The sequence below is a fragment of the Ips typographus genome, linkage group LG1 (genome assembly GCF_016097725.1).
Source record: "Ips typographus isolate SLU linkage group LG1, UJ_Ityp_2.0, whole genome shotgun sequence".
Lineage (NCBI taxonomy): Eukaryota > Metazoa > Arthropoda > Insecta > Coleoptera > Curculionidae > Ips > Ips typographus.
In genome coordinates this window covers 16,003,401-16,023,654 of record NC_138422.1, presented here as the reverse complement: position 1 = coordinate 16,023,654, position 20,254 = coordinate 16,003,401, and the positions used below count along the sequence as shown (strand labels likewise).

The window sequence follows — 20,254 nt, the reverse complement described above, 5'->3', positions numbered from 1 at the left end:
GTATGGGCAATACTCATGCTCTTCCGATTCTCAGCGGTATTTAAAAAATGAACCGGTGTCACGTGACAAACTGTAAAATGACTTCACGTTAAGACCGTTTTCAAAAATAGTTTTCAAAAATAATCAACAAAATTACAAGGCATTTGTATGCATTTTAGTATGTTTTATGTGATACATGGAGTAATACTCATAAAAAAGATATTGATAATTCATTTATAGAGAAAAACCGCATTTCTGCAATGACATAGGGCAATATACCAGGAACTTACTTAATGCCACGCTTTTTGACTTTATTTTACACCTAAATACATAAAAGTAAGACACCTACACTTAATCAGTTGACAGTATTTAACTTAACATTAACGAATACAACGTTTTCAAATTCACCTCACTGACTGGTGGGAGAGTCCAAAATTTCATTACTGGCAATCTTGTGCGGCCCAGGTCCCTTGTCTTTAATCTTCTCTTGGACTTTTTGAAAACTGGATCGAATCTCGTCCAGCGTGGACCCCAGGCCCGATTTGATCCGATTGAATTCTTGTGACAGTAACGACAACTTTCCGAGCAGAAAGTTCAAGTTTTCGTCCACTTCCGTCATTCTGCCGGTGATTTGCGTCACTTTACCTTTCATGCTGTCCATTACGTCCAGCGAACCGTTCACGTACGAGTCGGTTTGGTTTTGGAGTTTGTTCAGAGTGTCAGTGCTGGCGCTCATTTGTTGGTGCATGATGCCGATTTGACGCCAAACTCGACCGATTTCTTCCTGAATTTTCGATGTTAAGTTATGTAACGCTCCTGAATCTTCGTCTAGAATGGATAACTCAAAGGCTTCAAATCTATAGAAAATTATCATATAAATAGTTTTTCAACCTCTTGAACTTTTAATGCTAACTTTTGTTTTAAAACGGAATGGTTGTCTAAATAAGAGATTTTTTCGACTTTTTGTCTTTTATGGTAAAAATAAACCCAAATAATCGCTAAAACATATTTGCAGCTTCGTGAAATGTCAGCAAAATAGCATACTAGCGACTCTGATGAAAAAAGTGCATGTCGTTGTAAGTCAACACATTGTGAGAAAATTGAAAACATTTTGAAAGTGGCGATTTTTTCAAATGTTTGCTACAAAGTATGTATAATTAGAGTTGTAATCTTTTAAGATTTACCAAAGATTTACCAATTTGACCGATCAAAAATCAAGTAGTTTGAGGAAATATAACGTATTTTACCAATTTGTATGAATTTTACAATAGAAAATAGCAATATTAATGTAACAAGTTAGAATTCTATAATTTAAGTAACAAACAGATTTCAGCGTAATAAGTTGCGCAAAAAACGTAACTTACATAAAATGAAAGTTTCTAAACTTGTTCAATACATAAATTTGTCTAATCTTTCTATGAAAAGTAGTAAAATGAGTGAACAAAAAAATTGAAAATTTGATAGTACCTACATATGTAGTTGATATTGTTAGTATGGGAAGTAACATTGGAAATGACGTAATGTATTAGCAGGTATAGTGTGTAAAACGGCCCATACATTGTACAACTTGTCGTCAGGTAGATTCGACCCAGTGTTGCCAGTGGTAGGGAAATTTCCCTAGATCTAGGGGAAAAAAAGACACTTCAGGGAAAAAGGGATTTTTTATGTATTCTAGGGAAATTTTTAAAGCAGCGACATTTGCAGAAATTTTGTTATAAAAACGTTTAAGTTGGTTAATATTTTAGTGAAATACTTCTTTTTATAAACACTAGCCCACTCAGATCAAACGGTAAATTACAATTAGGCGCGCCCTCTGCTTCAGTTTCACTGTTATAATATCGTGCGTTGGGAAATGTTTTTATGCTTGGCGGTGAATCCCCTAAAAAAGGTACGGGATTCCCCGTCTCGAACCTAAACAAAGAAGCTTACTCGAGGATATTCATTTAGCCGGAAACCTTTGTTTTCACTTGATGATAGGAACTACAAATCAACTATTTGTATTAGAAAAACACGAATAAGTACAGGAAAATGTGTTTTCTATAACCATGATAATTTTTAATAACAAAACTTTACATTATTATGATATTAGCATGTCTAGGGAAATTCTAGGGATTTTTTCACATAACTTCTAGGGAAGTAAATGTTTTGGACCTGGCAACACTGATTCGACCGTCGACGTCGAAACGATAATTGCATAGTGTGTGATGCTGTCGTCAAACAAGTCGTACGACGGCGTTTGATATAGGATAAATCGGACTCAATTCTGCTGTATTTGTTTTTGACAACGTAGGCGGCATGATGCTCTGTCAGCTCTGTGTGCTACAGAAGTTTAAAAAGTACTACAAATCTTCAAGACCGATTGATGCTCAGATCGTTTGTGTTTGTGGCCAAAATCATGTGCAACTTGTCGCATCAATTGTATGTTCAATCTATCGTACAACTAATTGTATAATGTATGGGCCGTTTAAGAGATGATACTATCAAATTTATCATTTGTTTACCACCCATTATACTAAATCCACAGACAATCTGAGATAATTATGTCTGGGACACATTTGGAAACTTCTATTTTATTAACTCACGTTCTTCTCAAAATCTGTTTATTTGAATATTTTTAGTGTCTCGCCAAAAATGTGAAATCCTAATTTTTCGCTGCAAAATAATTTCGCAAAATACCTTTCGTTAATTCCTTGATTAATTTCAGTCGATCCGGCCTTCATCTGTTTATCCACTTCGGCGATAATTTGATGCACTCCATACTCCAAACGCCGTTTAGTATCCAAAACGCTGTCTGCCGTTTGCATTATCACCTGTTCCATTTTACCAATATTCTGGATTTCAGTTCTGCAACACCATTGTGATTACCCTCTCTTAACTCTATACTAGAAAAACCAACGCAAACCTGATGTTGCCGTAATTGTTGGAGAAACTTTCGGTCAGATGCGAGGTGATTTCGGTGAGCTCGTTGAAAGACGCCTTGACCGCTTCATGGTTTTTCGCAGACTCTTCCCTTACATTGTTAATGGTTGTCTCCAACTTGGTTAAGGGTCCTAAAGTGTCTTGTGGGATACCCTCTTTGATTTCTTGTAGTTTGGCGAGTGTTTGGTTGTTGGCCAGTTCGACGTCTTGTTTTTGGGACAGACTGCCAATTTGGCTTTGGACTTGCTTTAGGTCTGTGACGATTACGTTGGTTTGACTTCTTTGGTTGTCCAAAACTGTAATAGATGTTTGTCAATAAGTAAAAGTTCACTTGAGCAAGTTTATAAGTAAGCTGTATAATTACTTCACAAACAAGGTTCAAACATTCAATATAATACGGATTTCCGTAAACATTCCAAGAACTACATTTAAAAAAAAGTAATGGAAAAGCGCCATTTCCGGCAAAATATTCTATAAATTCCATCCGTAAAATACTATATTATTCTTACCTTCCATTAAATTTTGCTTCCACAAATCTTGTTCCTTGTAATCGATTGTTGGTAGCTGAGGTATTCGATTATTGTACTCGGCCAATTTGTTCTCGTACTTAGCCAGTAAGCCTTCACTATTATCCAGTTGTCTCTTTACTTTCTCTAAATTTTCCGACGATTTGTTGCTAATGTCGTTAATACTGTTCAAATTTTCTTGACGGATCTTGGTTAGTTCCTGCTCTAAGCTCTGTATGGTGGTGGTAACCTTGTCCATTTTATTCACCACCTCCTTCTCCATTTCGGTGAAGTCTTTTTTGGTCATCACTGGTTCGCTTATGGCTGCCGGAGGTGCACTCATAAACACCTGTACATTTTATGGAATAAATTAAATTATTAAAGGTTGAATCTAACCAACCTTCTGACTCAAATCTTGATTGAGCTGGTCAATCAAGTTGGGTAGTTGGTTTTGAATATTCAAAACTACATCATAGATTTTTTGCTGCTGAAGCTGCAGTTCTCTGTCCTCTTTTTCTTTTTGCATCAGGATGGTTTCAACCGCGGCCAACCTCTCGTCGATCCTACTGACCTACAACAAGCAGACCACCCTGTATATATTCGTCCTTCTTTAAACTAAGAGTGTATTTACAGTGCCTTTCAAGGGGTCCAACATTTTGATTCTTTTGTCAATGTTGATTAAGCCTTTTTTCACTTGTTCGCCCAGTTGCCTTTCTCGGAATTCGTGCCGTTCGAGTTTGTCGTCCGTGTTTCGAGCCACATTTGCCATGGACAGAATCGCTAATCTGATATCTTCCGTTCTGGAAAAATGCAATTAAAACGAGGTTAATTATACTGACGCCTGCATTCGTTCAGTCAGTCGAAATACAGGACGGTCAAATAAATAAACATTTCAGCTGATCAAATAAACGTGGAATGGGAAAAACTTTTGGGTATATGATAGTTCACCACATGACTACTCTACATAATCAGTCATAAAATGTTATTCCATCTTTGTCAAAAGATTGAATTGCAATATATTAGGGAAAAAATTAAATATCAATTTGATACAACAAAAACCAAAAGACACCACATGTAGTTTTCGCTTTTTTTTTAAACCATTTTGTACTTGTAATAATAAAGTGCATTAAAATGGGGTCTATATGAGCTAAGAATACAGCTGGCGCCTCATTCGTTTATTTTCCTGGCAGAAATGTAAAAATAAACCCAAGTTCGTTTACCCCCTTTCTGGTACGACTGTTTTGGCTACATACAAACATACTGAAGGATGAATTATAAAGGCTGTCGGAGTTTTCAATTTCCGGTTTGGCCGAAATTGGGCCCGATTTACTACCACATCCTCGGGCAGTTTATGACATCTGGTTTACCGGCTTGTTTAGTGCCTTTATTACTGGCTGAGTTCATTAATCATGAGCGGGGTAGGAAAAGCACATAAAAGACCAGATGTCTCAATCTTTGGAGGCTTGAACTTTATGGATGGTTTCAGTGTAAACACACAGGCAGTAAAATCTCTTTTTCTTTTAACAAGTGAAATAAATAATTTGATTTTACTTACGTTACTGCAGCATCCAGCATCCGAGCGAAACACAACAGAAAAACCACTAAAACAGGAACTTTGGGTGTCATTTTGCGCGGTTCCTAATGTGAGATCCTAGGAAATACACAATACACATTATCTATTTTGTTCGGGGCAATAAATTAATGGGTATGTTTTGCTAAATAGTGTCAATACAAAATGAAATAAGCTTTTGAGATATTGATTAAAGGACCTCTGTGACCCCTGGACTCTACGAGGTCTGCTTGTTATGCTCGAGACTGTTGCAAAATAGTCGTTTTTAGATTTATTATTGAAAAACTTGACTTGAAAAATTTATGAAAATTATTTTCAACCCTCAAATAAGTGTGATAGGGGACTTTATAACTACTACTATAAATACCCTCACTAAGAAAAGCCTGATATTTTTCAATAATAACCAACTAAAATGGTAAAATGTAATATTGTAACTTACCTTTTTAGTTTAATAAAGTTTAATTGAAGTTTAATTAACCATAGTACAGACCCGTACGAAAGGCACTGATGTGTCTGCCAGAACTGTCCCGAAGCAACTTTGTACTCTTGCCAGCCTAATTTCTGATGGTTTCAAGTCCTTTCCGAGACCTCCCGCTACTTTACGATTTCTGTTTGTGCTTTCCTAAGAACGAGTGTAAATTCCGACAGATGCCGGTGTAGTACTGAATAGTTTGGTACCATTTCAGAAGAAAAGTTACAGTATTACAAGTTAAATAAGACTAATTTACTAATTATTGTCATGCTGGTAAGATCATTAAAACGTTGCCAATTTGATTGTTTTAGTGCATAGAAGAGCGTTAAGATGTTATAACTTGAGTCTAAATTATAAAAATTGTTAACTGGATGGATGAGTGGCTCCACCTGTATATTGCCTAAAACAAAAATCTTCTTCACATGATTAAAAGTTATTAGACGTTCAACTATAAATATCATACTCACCATTTCCTAGCAACGTTTTCCATCTAACTGGCATACGATAATTTTGGAGTCAGCAGTTTCTCTGAATGCTGTACAGGGTGGTCCAACGAAAATGATGACCTTGTACCTTACCCTAAAAGTCGCATGGACTTAGGTAAAAAAGTTTCTAAGCGACCTTTGATTTTTTACAATGTTAGGTTATTCTGGACAATTTTTTTTTGACAGAAGAAAATCACGAACCACGTTTTGCAATAGTTTATAAACAACTAAAAAAAGTAAAATTTTATGAAAATGGACTTGCCCACTTCTGTCAGTTTGCAAAATCAAAACGTTAAAAAAATATTCAAATATCATGAACATTCAACGCGCTATTTCTAGTCATTCTAGTCAATTTTTCGGGGGTAATATCCCTAGTGCATTTAATTTTTCCGGAAAAACGTGTTTCTAAGTAATTTGTTTTAACAAATAGCATGAGCGAGATTTAAAAATCATCCGAGTCGAAGACGAGGATTTTTAGAACCACTCTCGCTCATGCTATTTGTTAAAACAAACTACTTAGAAACGAGTATTCCAATTTTTCCACAGGAAAAATTAGATGCACGAGGGATATTTGGTAAGATTATTTCCTGAGTTAAATAAACATTTTATTTTAATTAAAACAATAAGAACAATAATTAATAAGAACAATAACTTAAGGGGATCGGTAAAGACTTTACGTTTTTCGATCGCGATGCTTGGCCTACGTGTAGAAAAATATATAAAAAACAGTCTTCGTTCTTTGTTTCTGTCGATATAACTACGGCAGTGTTAACACAGACATTACTGTTTAAGCGACGAGGCTCCTAGAGTGATATGGAACAAAGATGCAAGATTTCCGCTCCTTAATTCGAGCAATTTTTTAGTCCTATCTTTTAACCCAAATTACGACTTTAATTTTTTAACTTATTTACGTGATTTTTTTTTTATTAAATAGCTAAAGGTTTGGGGAATGTGCGAAAGTTATTTTTGTCACCAAAAAAGTTTTGCAGGTAGGAAAAATAGTGACTTGAAAATTATGGTAATTTTATCATTTTGATAAAATGCTTCTAAATATTTTAATTTACGTACTATTAAAATTATATTGACTTTCGCACATTCTAGCAAGTGTCTTTTTTCATATGCCGTTTAAAAAACTGCAATACCTAGCCTAGTTTTTTTTTATTTGGGTTAAAAGATTGTCATAAAATGCATTGAATCTCCCATAAGAGGTTTTGCTTTACCGATGCCCTTAAAACATAACCGAACATAAACTCGAATTTTTTTCCGGAAAAACTGCTGACAGCTAAGTTGACAGTTGTTAAGTGATTTTTCCACTTAAAATTTACATTTGTTATACTAATTCTTGATAGCGATTGGTCAAAATTGATAGGAAGGAAATAATCAAAGTCAAAATGCTGTAAAATGTTACAATTTCAAAGTGTAGTGTACTTATTGGACTATTTGCAGTCGTTTCAGTTAATTTTCAATGCCATAAACGTTGAAAAACAGTAAAATATCATGATCATTTTTTCTGTCAAAAATGCTCAGAATTACAGTAAAAAAATAGTTTAGAACGTCAAAACTTGTGTCACATTTGAAGAAATAGGAATTGATGTTTTGACTTGTTGTCAAATAGACGGAAAAAGTCAAAACGACTATTTTTTATCACTGAAACTGTCAATTTTTATAAAAAAAAACAAAAAATATCAACGTTTTGCGCGTCTAGAATATAAAAAAATACCTGAAAAGTAACCTGAAAAACAAACATCTGAAATCAGAAATAAGAAATTTTACGATTGAGCAAATAAAATACAGGGTGTTTCATTTAAAATAATTAAACCTCCAAATAATTCCCACTCACTTTCTACAGAAAACTGTACAGTTTCGGTAGTATCTACATAATTTCATAATAACCTAGCATTCTAAATTAAAAATATTGGTACTACCGGGTGTGAAAAAAAATCCAAATTATAATATTTTCTTTATTTCATTTATGCAAATTATGCGCTAGGTACAATATAGAACGCAAAACCAACTGTAAGAAACAGTTGATCGCATTTTAAAATCTCACCCTCGTTTGGTACTCAGTACGTACAATGGATCAGTTTTTTACCGTTTACCCACAGATTTTACACGGCTCCCTCAACCCGAAAAACTTAGGAGATAAACGAAAACGAGTTGCGAGGACAACCCAAAAATCGTCTTGATATGCCCGAATTATTATTATTTTTTTTTTAACATTCTAAAGGGGCTTCGCGGCTCCTAAACTATAATAAAAGTTATTTTGTACATAATTATATAAATAACAAATTGCATTGCTTTTTTTTTAATTTGAGGCTTAAGATCCTTTTTAGTTGCATTGCAAACTCACGCAATCTGTGAGCAAAGCAAAAAAAAACTAATCTAAAACAAATAATATATACAGATTTGTTTGCGATAGTGGCAGTGACCTATACTTAATAATCGATCAGTGAGTTTGGGACGCTTATTGCTTTTCTTTTCAGGACATTTTTGGGGGTCTGAAGGAAAAAACCAGTAAGAGACCCGGATTCAGTGAATAAATCCGATTGGATACAATCGTAATATTTATACTTGATGGAAAGGCAAAAATACAGCTACCCTATTTAGCGGCGCTATACATACACGGGCGTGTGTCCTGGCTGCTGCAAATCTATATTAATTTATAATAAAGTACATGTTATACAATTTTTTTAGAAAGTTATACACGAAGGACGGACGGGTAAAATCATTCAAACGGCTTGGTTAGCTTAAAAATTTGTGTGTGTGAATTGCAATGAAGCGCATCAATTCAGAATTCAAAAAATACTTTGATACTTATAAAATACGTGGCCAAAAACGTGCTTAAATTATCTGTACATGCGTGGACGCTATAATTACTTATTGAAATAAAACGGGGACGTAATTCAGCTTATATTAAGCCGTATTTTTGCCATATCGAAGAAATGGTGTTTTTTTTTTAGGTACGACATAGGCACGCGCAACTTCTTTAACAGACAAGTTACCCTTGCTATAAATAATCTATGGAATACCTCTGTCCACAATTCTTTGTGCGATGATTTTTCTCCTGGATTAACAATGCCAAAAAGACACATTTAAGGTAATTCTTATTACAAAGCCAAGTGTAAATTACACAAAAAATAATACTAATTAATAAATCACAATGTGGTCTGTTAGTGCTTTTGTTTAAACTGAGGCAAGGGCTATTACGTAAATTTAGATTCGACGTTTCAAACAACATCAAAGGCACTAATCAGACCAGTACACTTTTTCCTTACGACTCCCTCTATTACAATGACAGTTCTTGAAAAACTAATCAAAAAGCCTGCTCGTTTTATCATAGTGCTTCGGTGCTGAAACGTTGTGGCAAATCGAAGCAAAGCAGTTAAGATACAAAAAGTACTCCTTGTCATTGCAACACACCTCATAATAATAAATCGTCAAAATATTCAACAGGACTTCAGTTCAAATATTTACAAACCAACAGATGATAAACATAAGTACAGTCGCTTTAACAACACGAATAAACGCTATGTAAGTGGTGGAATGTAAAAAATGCAAGTAAGAAAACGATGTAACACTTATTTACAAATTCGTGTCCTAAGATTACAAACATTTTAAGATCTTCACCGTTTCTGGAAATCCTCGAAGGTTTCAAGATCACAGCGAACACCTTAAATCTCCTTTTTTGTTACCTAAGAATAGTTGTGTGAATCGACTAAGTTACCTATACAATTTTTTACTCGTAAGTCTAGACACGCTAATAAATTGTTTCTGCACTTTGTCGCAAAAGCAAGTTTTTCCCAATAAGTCCTGTAGTGGATAAGGCGTAGGAATAGATGTCTCGACAACACAGTTAAATAGAATCAATCTACAGGGTGTTACTCACTTACAGGTGATTTAAAATTGACCAACTTCAATTAATATTTGCAGATGTTTTTTCGAACCTTGGCTAAATTTGTTTTATGGCCACCACGCTCTCCCGACCTAACTCTCATTCGACTTTATGGGATCATGATCCTTTAGAAATACAAGCAAACTTGGCATCTTTGAAAGAGTACATCAAAATATTATACGTATATGCAATGCATACATTAACGTTGGTGGTGATCAATAAATTTTGAACAATTTAAAGTATATAAAAAACATATAAAGTATTACTAAAAACAAAGCAAAATAAAAATAATTAAAACTAGGTCTCTGGATCTGTCCAAATCACCAAGGTACGAGTTATCAAAATCCTTGATCTTTATATTAGAACATAAAAAAAAATCTTTTTGAAGCAGAAAGGTCTATTAGTTTAAGATTTGCAAGTACTTGAAAACATCATCTTTCAATATTTAAATGCTGATACAATTTAAAAGTTTCATTATTTTCAGAGAAAAGGTGTTCAAATTTTAATAAACTGTTTCTGAGAATTTCGCATTGTCAGTGTTAGCGAATTGCAATTTTATTTATTTAGAGTAATTTAGACAGTTCAATCAGTTTAAATGTCAAATGATTAGGTTAGTACCGGAAAAGCAAATTTCACATTGCCATTAAACTAAAACTTGATTTGGCTAGAATACAGTTAAGTAGTAATACAATTTTGTGTATTACCATCAACGATATTTACAAGTATTATTGTTATTGAAGATGTAAATAAAAGAAAAGAAAAATGAAAGTCACTAATTATCGAGTAGGTGACTGGGAAATATTCACAAACTCGCAACTTTGTCCGTTTGTTGTTAATAATCATATAAAATGCATTTTCCATAGATTTTAGTCTATTTTACCTTATAACAACTGTGATAGAGACATTATAAACCCACGCCTTAAAAAATTTCACTTACTAATCACCTACAAAAACATATTATTTGCTTGAAAATTGCTTTAAATAATACCTCTCATAGATTTTCTTTTGAGCTGCACCGAGTCTGTTAAAACCCTAAAAACTACTGCAAAGAATCAAAAAAAAGTTCCAACCAGTAATTTTTACGACTTGCAACAACAGACTTTTTAAAACAAAACTAAACTTCTGCCGTCTACGACTTGTTTCCCTAGCACAATTACTCCGATATTCCGACAGAAAGTAACAAGACTAAAAATGAAAATCGTGTGAATAACAACGTGCGACATTCAAAAGTGGAAATATTCCTTTCACGCATTGGGGGGCGAAAAATTAACGTTTAACGGATTAACCACACAATTCTTACGATTATTATTTTTGGAATGTAAACCAAGTGAGAAAATAAATGGTAAATTAATGTTTTATACCCTGTTCGTGTTCAAAGTGGAAATAAAGTAGTTCGGACAATGTTTAAACTTATATTATTCAGTTTAAGCCCAGTACTTTCAGTTCAGAATAATTTTATTCTAAGGATAATATCTATGGAAACCGTGAAATCAGACGCTGCTATTGGTCAATTCCGTCATTTCTATAGGAATTATCCTAAGAATAAATTTATTCGGAGGTGAAAGTACCGGCCCTTAATGTAATACAGTGTGGTCAATAAGATGTTACATTCATTTTGAATCAATTTAGTTTTATTAACTGTTTGTTCGCTCAATTGTTGTTCGAAGATGTTCGCAGAAAACCGAAGCTCAAAGGCAACTTTTTCACAGTTATTTGGAGAAAATTATTTTACCACTTTTCCAGTTGTACAACGTGGAAATGTCATAATTCAGATACGACGTTTCGGTTCTTGACAACTCTTCGGCCGCATTCGTTTTCACGCTCCATGGAGCGAGCAAAGCTTTTTTGACGTCACAATGACGTAATTTGACAGTTGTTCAAATTATGATTTTGTTAAATTACGTCATCGTCACGTCAAAAACGCTCTGCTCGCTCCATGGACCATGCCATATTAAATTTTCCATTTTAAAATAAACAAAATATGAATGAATGTCTTTACCAAATGTTATGGTGATGATTTTTACAAAAAATGCCTTGCAACTAACATCCATCAACCACTAATTAGGTTAGACAGCCATTTTGATGTTGTACACGTGAATCATTGCCATTTGCAAATAGAATGATCACGTGACAAACTGGGTCCTGAATTTTTAATCGATTGTTGATTGATGTTAATCCTAAAACTTAGTTGTCCTAACCACTTATTCTCTATTGGTCAACGGTAAATTTTCAACTGACAGATCTGTCACTTGTTTTTTTTTGGTGTTAACAATAGTTGTCTTTGAACAGGGCGTTTTTAGGCGCGTCACTAATTTGTCAAACATGTGTGTACAATTTTTTTTTAAATTTTAAAATTGTCAGCTTTTTTAGGTTGTCATTTTCAAAATTTTCTTCTACCAACAGGAAATAAGTGACGTCAGATCACTTATTTCCTGTTGGTACAGCAAGACAAAAACGCGGCTATGAAAACTAAGCTTTAAGGCACCGAAAATGTCAGATTTTACATATGACATTAATCTCAGGAAATAAATTAGGTTAGGTTATCAGTAATCCCCAATGAGTAAAAAGAAGATCAGGAGGTAACAATAATACAAACTATAACCCGTTTGTGCATTAAGCGAGGGGGACGGAAGTCCACCATCTTTGATTGCGCATTCGCCTACTGCGCAGTTGAATTGACGCAGTCATTGAAAGTTTGGAGTTTCAAACCCGCAAAAATTTGTTGCTTGTATTTGTTGTAGTATAGTGTTAGTTTGTTTTGTTTGTTTGTGGTTCTTTAACAGTTGAGTTTTGCAAATTTAAATTAAGTTGTACAGTAGACAAGATTAAATTTAGATCTGATAGTGCTAACCGGAAGTTGACGGCCGCCATATTACTCCCCCCCCCTCCCCCTTGTTTCTGTCACCCACTTTGTTTGCTATTGCTCCTTCCTGCTATGTTTACATTTTTTTTATTCATTGGTAATCTCTATAGTGGTTATCAGCATAGAAAACATTATAAATATAGATATATCTTAAAACGGCGGCCATGAAGACACAAAATTTGACATTTGATCAAAAGCTATTTCGATAGGAACCGCCGCCGGAGGGAACCACTCAATTTTTTTCTAAAAATCACGTGACCCCATGATTACAAAATTATACGCACGCCACGTGACCTTTGGATCATATCGCGTTTAGATCCGAAAGAAAACGACTAATTTCCTAGTTGTCACTATGACATCTATTTTGAATTTAAAATTTGAATATCGTTCTTTAAAGTGCTAAAAGGTATTAAAAGTAAAGTTAAAGTTGCATATTTGTGTTGTTCGTGAGTGATATGAGGGTGTCAGATTATGAACCAAGAGCAGCAGCAGGTTTCCTAAGTTTTCTAATCCCGAAAAAAACTTATTTAAAGCTTATGAAAACCTAGTTGAAAATGACCTAGTTTTTAAACTCCCGCCATGAAAATATTTATCAAGTGCGTATTGTTGAATTACTTTTTTGTTGATAAATAACTTATTACTTATACAGTATAAAATAGCATCACAAATAGTATGTTGCGGTGTTATCTATAGTATTATTGAATTTGCGATGGTAAAAGCATTATGGTACGACTTATTACTTATTTACTATAGTACACACCTTTTTTATCAAAACCTGATATTAACAAATAGAAAAACAATAAAACATTTTATCATTTTATAGTGAAGGAACTTTGACGTCCTCTAGTGGCCAAACGGTGTGATCAATCAATTCATGTGGGGATATTTCTGGTAAGCTTGAAATCTGCTCTATTCTTTGTTTTCTATGACATTTTGACGTAACTTGTCAAATAAGGGAGTAAACTATTCTAGAGTGTTTATTGTTTTATGTAAACCAAATATAACCGGCTTAGCAAAACATATCTAATGTGCCATGCAAAACGCCCTCTCGCGGAGAAATTATCATAATAGCTATGTCCAATCTGTCAAAACGTGACTTCAAACAGTTCCATTGACATGTAAATCTAGATTTATAATGTTTTCTATGGTTATCAGTAATATTAAGAGTTTTAGCTTTCTGCAAATATTTCTGTAAAAACTCGACATTTTTCTGTACTGAAACGACGCATTTAATTGAGCTCTGAATTGCGTAACTTTGACAACATAGCTTTAAAATATTGAAATTTCCATGCAGTAGAAGACTGAATAAAATATGTAATGTTTAGTAACAAACTACATACTTTCAAATAACAAGTTTAGAAGTTAAACTCAATTTTTTCTTTAACCAAAATTGTTAAGAAAATTTGACCACACTGTATATGAAATAAATATTGCATCAAGAAGGAAGACAGACTCATCAGTCCATAACAACACGCAACTATATACAAAACCCGTAATAACACTATTTACATCGATTTTGAGATTGTTAGAAACTCCATTTTGATGGAAGTTCCGAACAATCTGTCGAGTTTGTCTTAAAGCCGAGAAGTACTCGCAACAGGTGAACAGATTTAACAAGATTTTTGTTTATTTTTAGGATAGCAAAGATCGTTGACGGTTTCCTAGCACGCAAAACGTAAAGTGCTCCTATTTGCGTAATAGCTTTTTACGTATCACGAACTGAAAAAAGAAAGATTTTTCGGCTAATGATACGTGCAACGTTTTACGCACAAATGACCTTTGGATGGTCCTAACGGGCCGTAAAATGGTGGAAAGCCATAGGACGTAAAGTTATTGTTTTCGCCATAGTAACCTATGCGTAAACAAACACTACAAAGGCATTTGTGAGTAACATTATAAAAAACTTTTAAATCGGCTCGTTTTGCTTTGTAAAAGATAGAAAATCGCGTATCCCATAGATTTTTACCTAAGGCAAAAAAAAACTCGAGTAACACTCGCTTACAACGTTAAATGTACTCTGATTTGTGTTAATATATTCCTTCAGTACAGTTCGCTTAAACCTTAACGCTTCCGCTGCTTAAATGCACGAAATTAGAAAATTAACCATATACTAATAACAATTAAAATGCACAGCACCTAAACGTCATAAAACAGTGATGTTTCCGTTGCAGCGAAACTAACACAATTCAAAAATCACTGTTCCATGTTTAGAAGTAGCGACCCGTAACAAACAAAACAAAACATAACATAACCCCACACCCAATTCCCAAAAAATTATGATACAATGTACACCTATGTACATATTGTCGTTAGGTATATTTGGTTGTAGTCCATTGGAGACTAGACGTTTCAACTCGGGGCCATTCTCAGTGCTTGGACAGAGAATGCCCCGAGTGCTTTCCCTAACTGCTCGTGCTCGCCATTGGACTGACGGGACTGAGAGGAGTGCAATTGGCGTCCCGCAAACACCCATTCAGCGTGATGAGAAGTTTGCGCGAGCCCGCATGGTCCCGATGTTCGCACAGCCAGACGCCCTGCCACGTGCCCAAGTTCAACTTACCCTCGGTGATCGGAATGGTAAGCGAGGAACCGAGGAAACACGCCTTTACGTGGGCGGGCTGTTATATGTTGTCCGTTAGTTTATTCGTTCAAAGATAAAGCTAGAGATGGCTCACCATATCGTCTGGTCCCTCGCAGGAATGTCTATAAGGTAAACCTTCAGGAACAATTTTGTTTAACATCATTTCCATGTCGTCTCTGACGTCAGGGTCCCAGCTTTCGTTTAGCGCTAAACTAGCACTCGTATGAAGTACTGAAATATACAAAAAGGTTTAGTTGGAACTCAAAAATTCTTATTTTTTTGTAATAGAACATGAACGGAGCAGCAAAATTTTCGCCTACTTGGAGTGTTTCTATCTTTGCCACGCACATACAATTATTAATAAAAGTGGTGAAAAAACACGCAACCTTCTCCACAATATATTTATTTGACCCTCAAACTGAGGTAAAAGTCAAAACGCCTGACATGTATAGATGCTCATCTTCAGAGATTTAAAGTTTGGTAAATACCGCCGACTGTCTTTATAGACGGGGCGAGACAGTGAGACCCAGGTTGAACTTATATAAAAAAATCTTTGTGAAACATTACAGAGTTAATAAATCTATTTTGGAGAAAAAAAAGAAAAATAATTTACACACGAAACTACACTACATATTGAAACTACAGCCCTTGACCAAATCCCACTAGTTCCCTAAAGGCAGTCAGGACAAAATTTGACCCATTTTGTCCTGACTATGGAGAAGGTTGCGTGTTTTTTCACCGCTTTTATAATTTCACCTCCACTGTGAGTAACATGGAGCAGTGTGAATAAAAATTCAGTAAAAGCTAAAACTTACATTTTCCTAGCAAATGCTTAGTTTGCAGTGAATAAAAATAAGTATTAGCTTTTACTAAAAATGCAATTAGCAAAAGCTAAAGTTTTTAGCATTGTCTAAACATGGTGTGAATAAAAGTAAGCAATTACTAAGAATATTAAGGAAAAGCTTACATTTTTGCAAGCTTGTTAAACCTTGTCTTAAAAATTTAGTATTGTTACACAGTTTGGCAGAAATGGCTGCATTTATGAATATAAGATCTGTAAAATTTTATCCTGAAATACCATACCACGGTCTGTATAGATTTAGTGAAGAAAATGTTGAGTGGATAGCTAACCATTTTTTGGAGCCAAAAGTGGAGACTAGAGGGGGTGCATTGAGTCCAAAAAAACAAATGCAAATATTTTTGCGATTTTTAAGTGATCCTGGATTTCAAATAGGGATCGGAAAAGAAGGAGTTCATAGAACAACAATATGTAAAACGATATCTAACGTTTTACCAAAAATAGTTGAAAAGGCAGGAATTTGGATTAAATTTCCTACAGAAAACTCGACTAACCAGGCAATCAACAAATGGGCAGAGTTGTATAGATTTCCCTGTGCTTTTGGTGCAATTGATTGCACTCATGTACCAATAATAAAGCCATCGCTACATGGTGACGAGTATAACAATAGGAAAGGCTAGTGTAGTATAAATGTGCAAGCAACTTGTGACGGAAAATAATGTTTTACATCCGTAGATGCTCAATGGCCTGGCTCGGTGCACGACAGTCATGGACTTTTGTTACGCGATGAAGGGTACGGCATAACACCATGGCTATTAACACCGTATAGAAACCCCGTCACACCTCAAGAAATAGCGTATAATAATTTACATAAAAGAGAGCGCGTTATTATAGAACGCTGTTTCGGACAACTAAAACGTCGATTCCCTGTTTTGCAACATCAGATACGATTAAACATTCAGACAAAATTCCGTCAGTAATCGTCAGCGCTGTGGTTCTGCATACTCGGCCCATGGACTACTACTTCACTCCACAATTATTAATGTTTCTCTATTCCTTACAGGGTTTTTACCTAATTTTCCCTAGCTATTAAATGGAAAATTGGTTGTCTATGCTCTGCACAAATTCTGCTGAAACAATGTCAAATTCCTTTAATAGATAGACTAATCTAAACTAAAGACTAATATCAAGAAATAAAAAAAAAAACTATTTATACACCCTGTATATTATTATATTTTTGAATACTATTAGCGTTTCAAGTTAAAATTGCAACATCATTTAAAACTAAAATTGGCCAACTCTTTCCTAACCTAACATGTTTTATTTATGTTTATCTGTAGTTGGGGCATTAGACACTCCAATAAAATGTCAAAAACAACTGATTGAAACTTTTGGAAGGGCAAACATCACTATTAAAACACACTTTCCTATGAATCCATAGAGTTTTAGCTTAAATTTAGCAATTTTCTAAAGACTTTCAGTTGATATTTCATAAAATGCCTGCCAAATTCATAAGAAAGTATGTTTTAATGGCTGTGTTTGCCCTTGAGATTTTATTGGAGTGCCTAATTGTTTGTGGTACCCTTTCTTAACCTAACCTAATCAAAATCAACATAAACAGACAGTGAAATGACAGCTGAGATGCCCCAAAACTTTTTCCTAAATTGACCACCAGAGGGCGTATTTTTAAATATTTTTCATGTATCATAACATAGCAAATATGCCCTATTGGAGAAATACAAAAAAAAATCCAATTTGAGCTATTAATTTTTAAGAATATTTAATTAATTCAATTTTAATTTAAAATACCATTATTTTTACTTCCTGGTTTACTTCTAAAATTTGCTGTATTTAGTGAAGTACCTACCTATTTGGTGTATGCTCCTAGCTTTCCAGAAAATATTAAAATTTACAGCTCCAATTATGATTTGAACTGTTTATAAGGTGTTCCCATTTTTATCAATATTTGAAAGACAGGTTTCAGGAATATTGAGAAAAACCCCCATTTAAATGGAACACATCCAGAAAAACTTGTGCAAACAATTATTAGTCAGATCAGAGAAAAGCTCAACTTTAACAATTTGAATATAGTAAAAGTGTTAGCTGCATTTTAAACATGTTTTTACTTTTCCATCCATCTGTCTCCCCCTGTGCCCTATAACAAAAGCTTGTTAATAATTCCAATACAAAAGTACAATATGATAAAGAAACTAAGGCTCACCCTTCCCCTAAATTAACCAGAAGTCAGAAAGTACCCTCTATTAATGGAAATTAGCAAAAAAACAAGTTTGAACTGGTTCAAACTAGAGTCTGGAAGTTCAAAATACCTACCCTACAACCCATTCCTATAACTCAATGTTAGTTATGTCAGGTGAGTGTGGACTGTGGAGATAGACTAATTTTTAGAGAGAGCCAAAAATTATTGCTTTTTATTGTACATTTTACAGAATGTTTAGACAAAAAAAGTAACTACCCAAACAGAAAAAGAACATTTGTTATTTATTTAACTACTAAAAAATGACTATGGAGGTGTTAGTTATACAATGACACTTGAACTGCTATTGTTGTTTCAAGTTAAGATCACAGCGCCAGTTGAACTAAAATCGGGCAACCCCTTCCTAACCTAACATTATAAATAATATGACAGGGTCACTTCATATTTATGAAACCAATGCTAAAGTCCTAACCAAAATCAGTGTAAACAAACAGAGAAATGACAGCTGGAATGCCCAAAACTGTTTTCAAAACTGATCACCAGAGGGAGTACCTATCTTGTATCTTGAAAGGCCAATTGATAGTTGAACTTTGCTTAAAAAATATGCAGCTGTCATAGTGATATTTCCGAGGATATTTCTTACTTGAAACAGGTTTGAAGGTTGAACCACTGTTGTACAACTGGTTTTTGTTTATCTTCCATCTGGAATTTAAACTGTAATAGTTAAACTCTAGATTGACATTTAACCAAGCATTTAACCCTTATTTACAAAATTGAGGGTTAACACATAATAATTATTGTAATGTGAAGTTTAATGTATTTTCTTATTATCCTTGTGATAAATCTACATTGCCTCAACAAAATTGAATTTAATATGAGAAATATTGAAATATACTTCTACTTAACTGAGTAAACTGTGTATTATTTGCAGCATAATTTAAGGTCATTTTACACAGTTTACAGTCAACTCAACACTTGCCAGACTTGTTTTTTGTTAAAATAATTAAAATTCTACACAGAGTAGATGGTATTTACCATTAAGTTGTATAGAAACATGGCAAGCTAAAAAACATAAATAATTGATGTTATTTCAAGTATCTACTTTATCTTGCTTTAAAATTGTCAAGGTTAACAATATCCTGATAACATTTAAAATTTCCTATAGCAATTTAAAGCCAAAGATTTATTATAATTTACAACATGTGGCTCTGACATACATAGAAAGTACAAAAGAAGTTGTTCATAATATAAATGATGGAAGTTAGCCCACAGGGGTGGAAAAATGTTAATATTTTTAATGGGTCAACCTGTGACCTCCAAGAATGCAAACACACATGTTTGAGCACTATTGAATTTTTATGAAGTGAGGGCAATCAATGAGATTATAAAGGGGGCCTTAACGCCTCGCGTGAGGCCAATAAAGACAACAAAAATGTTAAAAAGTAACGTTTTTAAGTAGGGTGTTAAATGTAAGCGAGGAGAGTGCTGGGGGGAAAGGGGGCGACTTACTTTGAACGTGACAGAGCCCCATGGCGAACTGCGACATTTCAGGGATCTGTCTCAAAATCTCCTCGGTCACCAAATGAACGCCACGATGTTGCGGCCTCAGGTTTATCTTCTTTTGAAACCAGGCCGAATTAGTTTGGATAATTCTGGCCGAAGAAGCCATGTTTGACTTGCCACTGCCGCTGTCGGTCGCCAGTTTGAACGTCTTTACAGTGCACCCGGATCACGAATAATCAAACGCCACTAATACACTGCGAAAGGTCGAGTTCATTATTATCATGAGCAATTCATTTAAGATTTGTTTGACTAGTGTTTTTATTTGTTAAAGGAGGAAAACTAAAAAAAGGTTACGAGAACTGGCTCCCCTTTCCTAACCGCAGTACGAGCGGTTCGTTTTCTGCTGATTTGACACTTCGGACGTCACCGGTGTTTTTCGGACGGGCGCGGACGGGGTGCGCGCCTAATTC

The 20,254-nt window shown here is 34.5% G+C and overlaps 3 protein-coding genes across 3 annotated transcripts in view; 1 reads left to right on the top strand and 2 right to left on the bottom strand.

Moving 5' to 3' along the window:
• Positions 1 to 12,536, top strand: part of LOC145730057 (uncharacterized) — a 129,357-nt gene extending 116,821 nt beyond the window's left edge. The window contains exon 2 of the transcript XR_014178531.1: positions 12,403 to 12,536. The gene's annotated coding sequence lies outside the window, so the exon portion shown is untranslated. The remainder of the gene's footprint in view (positions 1 to 12,402) is intronic.
• Positions 270 to 5,606, bottom strand: LOC145729777 (uncharacterized). Its single transcript, XM_081980692.1, has 8 exons — positions 5,414 to 5,606; positions 4,960 to 5,055; positions 4,036 to 4,204; positions 3,805 to 3,975; positions 3,408 to 3,753; positions 2,882 to 3,194; positions 2,656 to 2,823; positions 270 to 836 (listed from the first exon to the last, which is right to left on the bottom strand). The coding sequence occupies exons 2-8, from the start codon at positions 5,028 to 5,030 to the stop codon at positions 389 to 391; spliced, it is 1,686 nt and encodes a 561-aa protein (XP_081836818.1). The 5' UTR covers positions 5,031 to 5,055; positions 5,414 to 5,606; the 3' UTR covers positions 270 to 388.
• On the bottom strand, positions 7,879 to 20,210 carry LOC145729976 (UPF0047 protein YjbQ). The gene is made up of 3 exons (XM_081980983.1): positions 19,791 to 20,210; positions 15,362 to 15,498; positions 7,879 to 15,304 (listed from the first exon to the last, which is right to left on the bottom strand). Exons 1-3 carry the CDS (start codon positions 19,948 to 19,950, stop codon positions 15,089 to 15,091), a joined length of 513 nt encoding a protein of 170 aa, XP_081837109.1. The 5' UTR covers positions 19,951 to 20,210; the 3' UTR covers positions 7,879 to 15,088.
• Between the last annotated feature and the right edge of the window lie 44 nt (positions 20,211 to 20,254).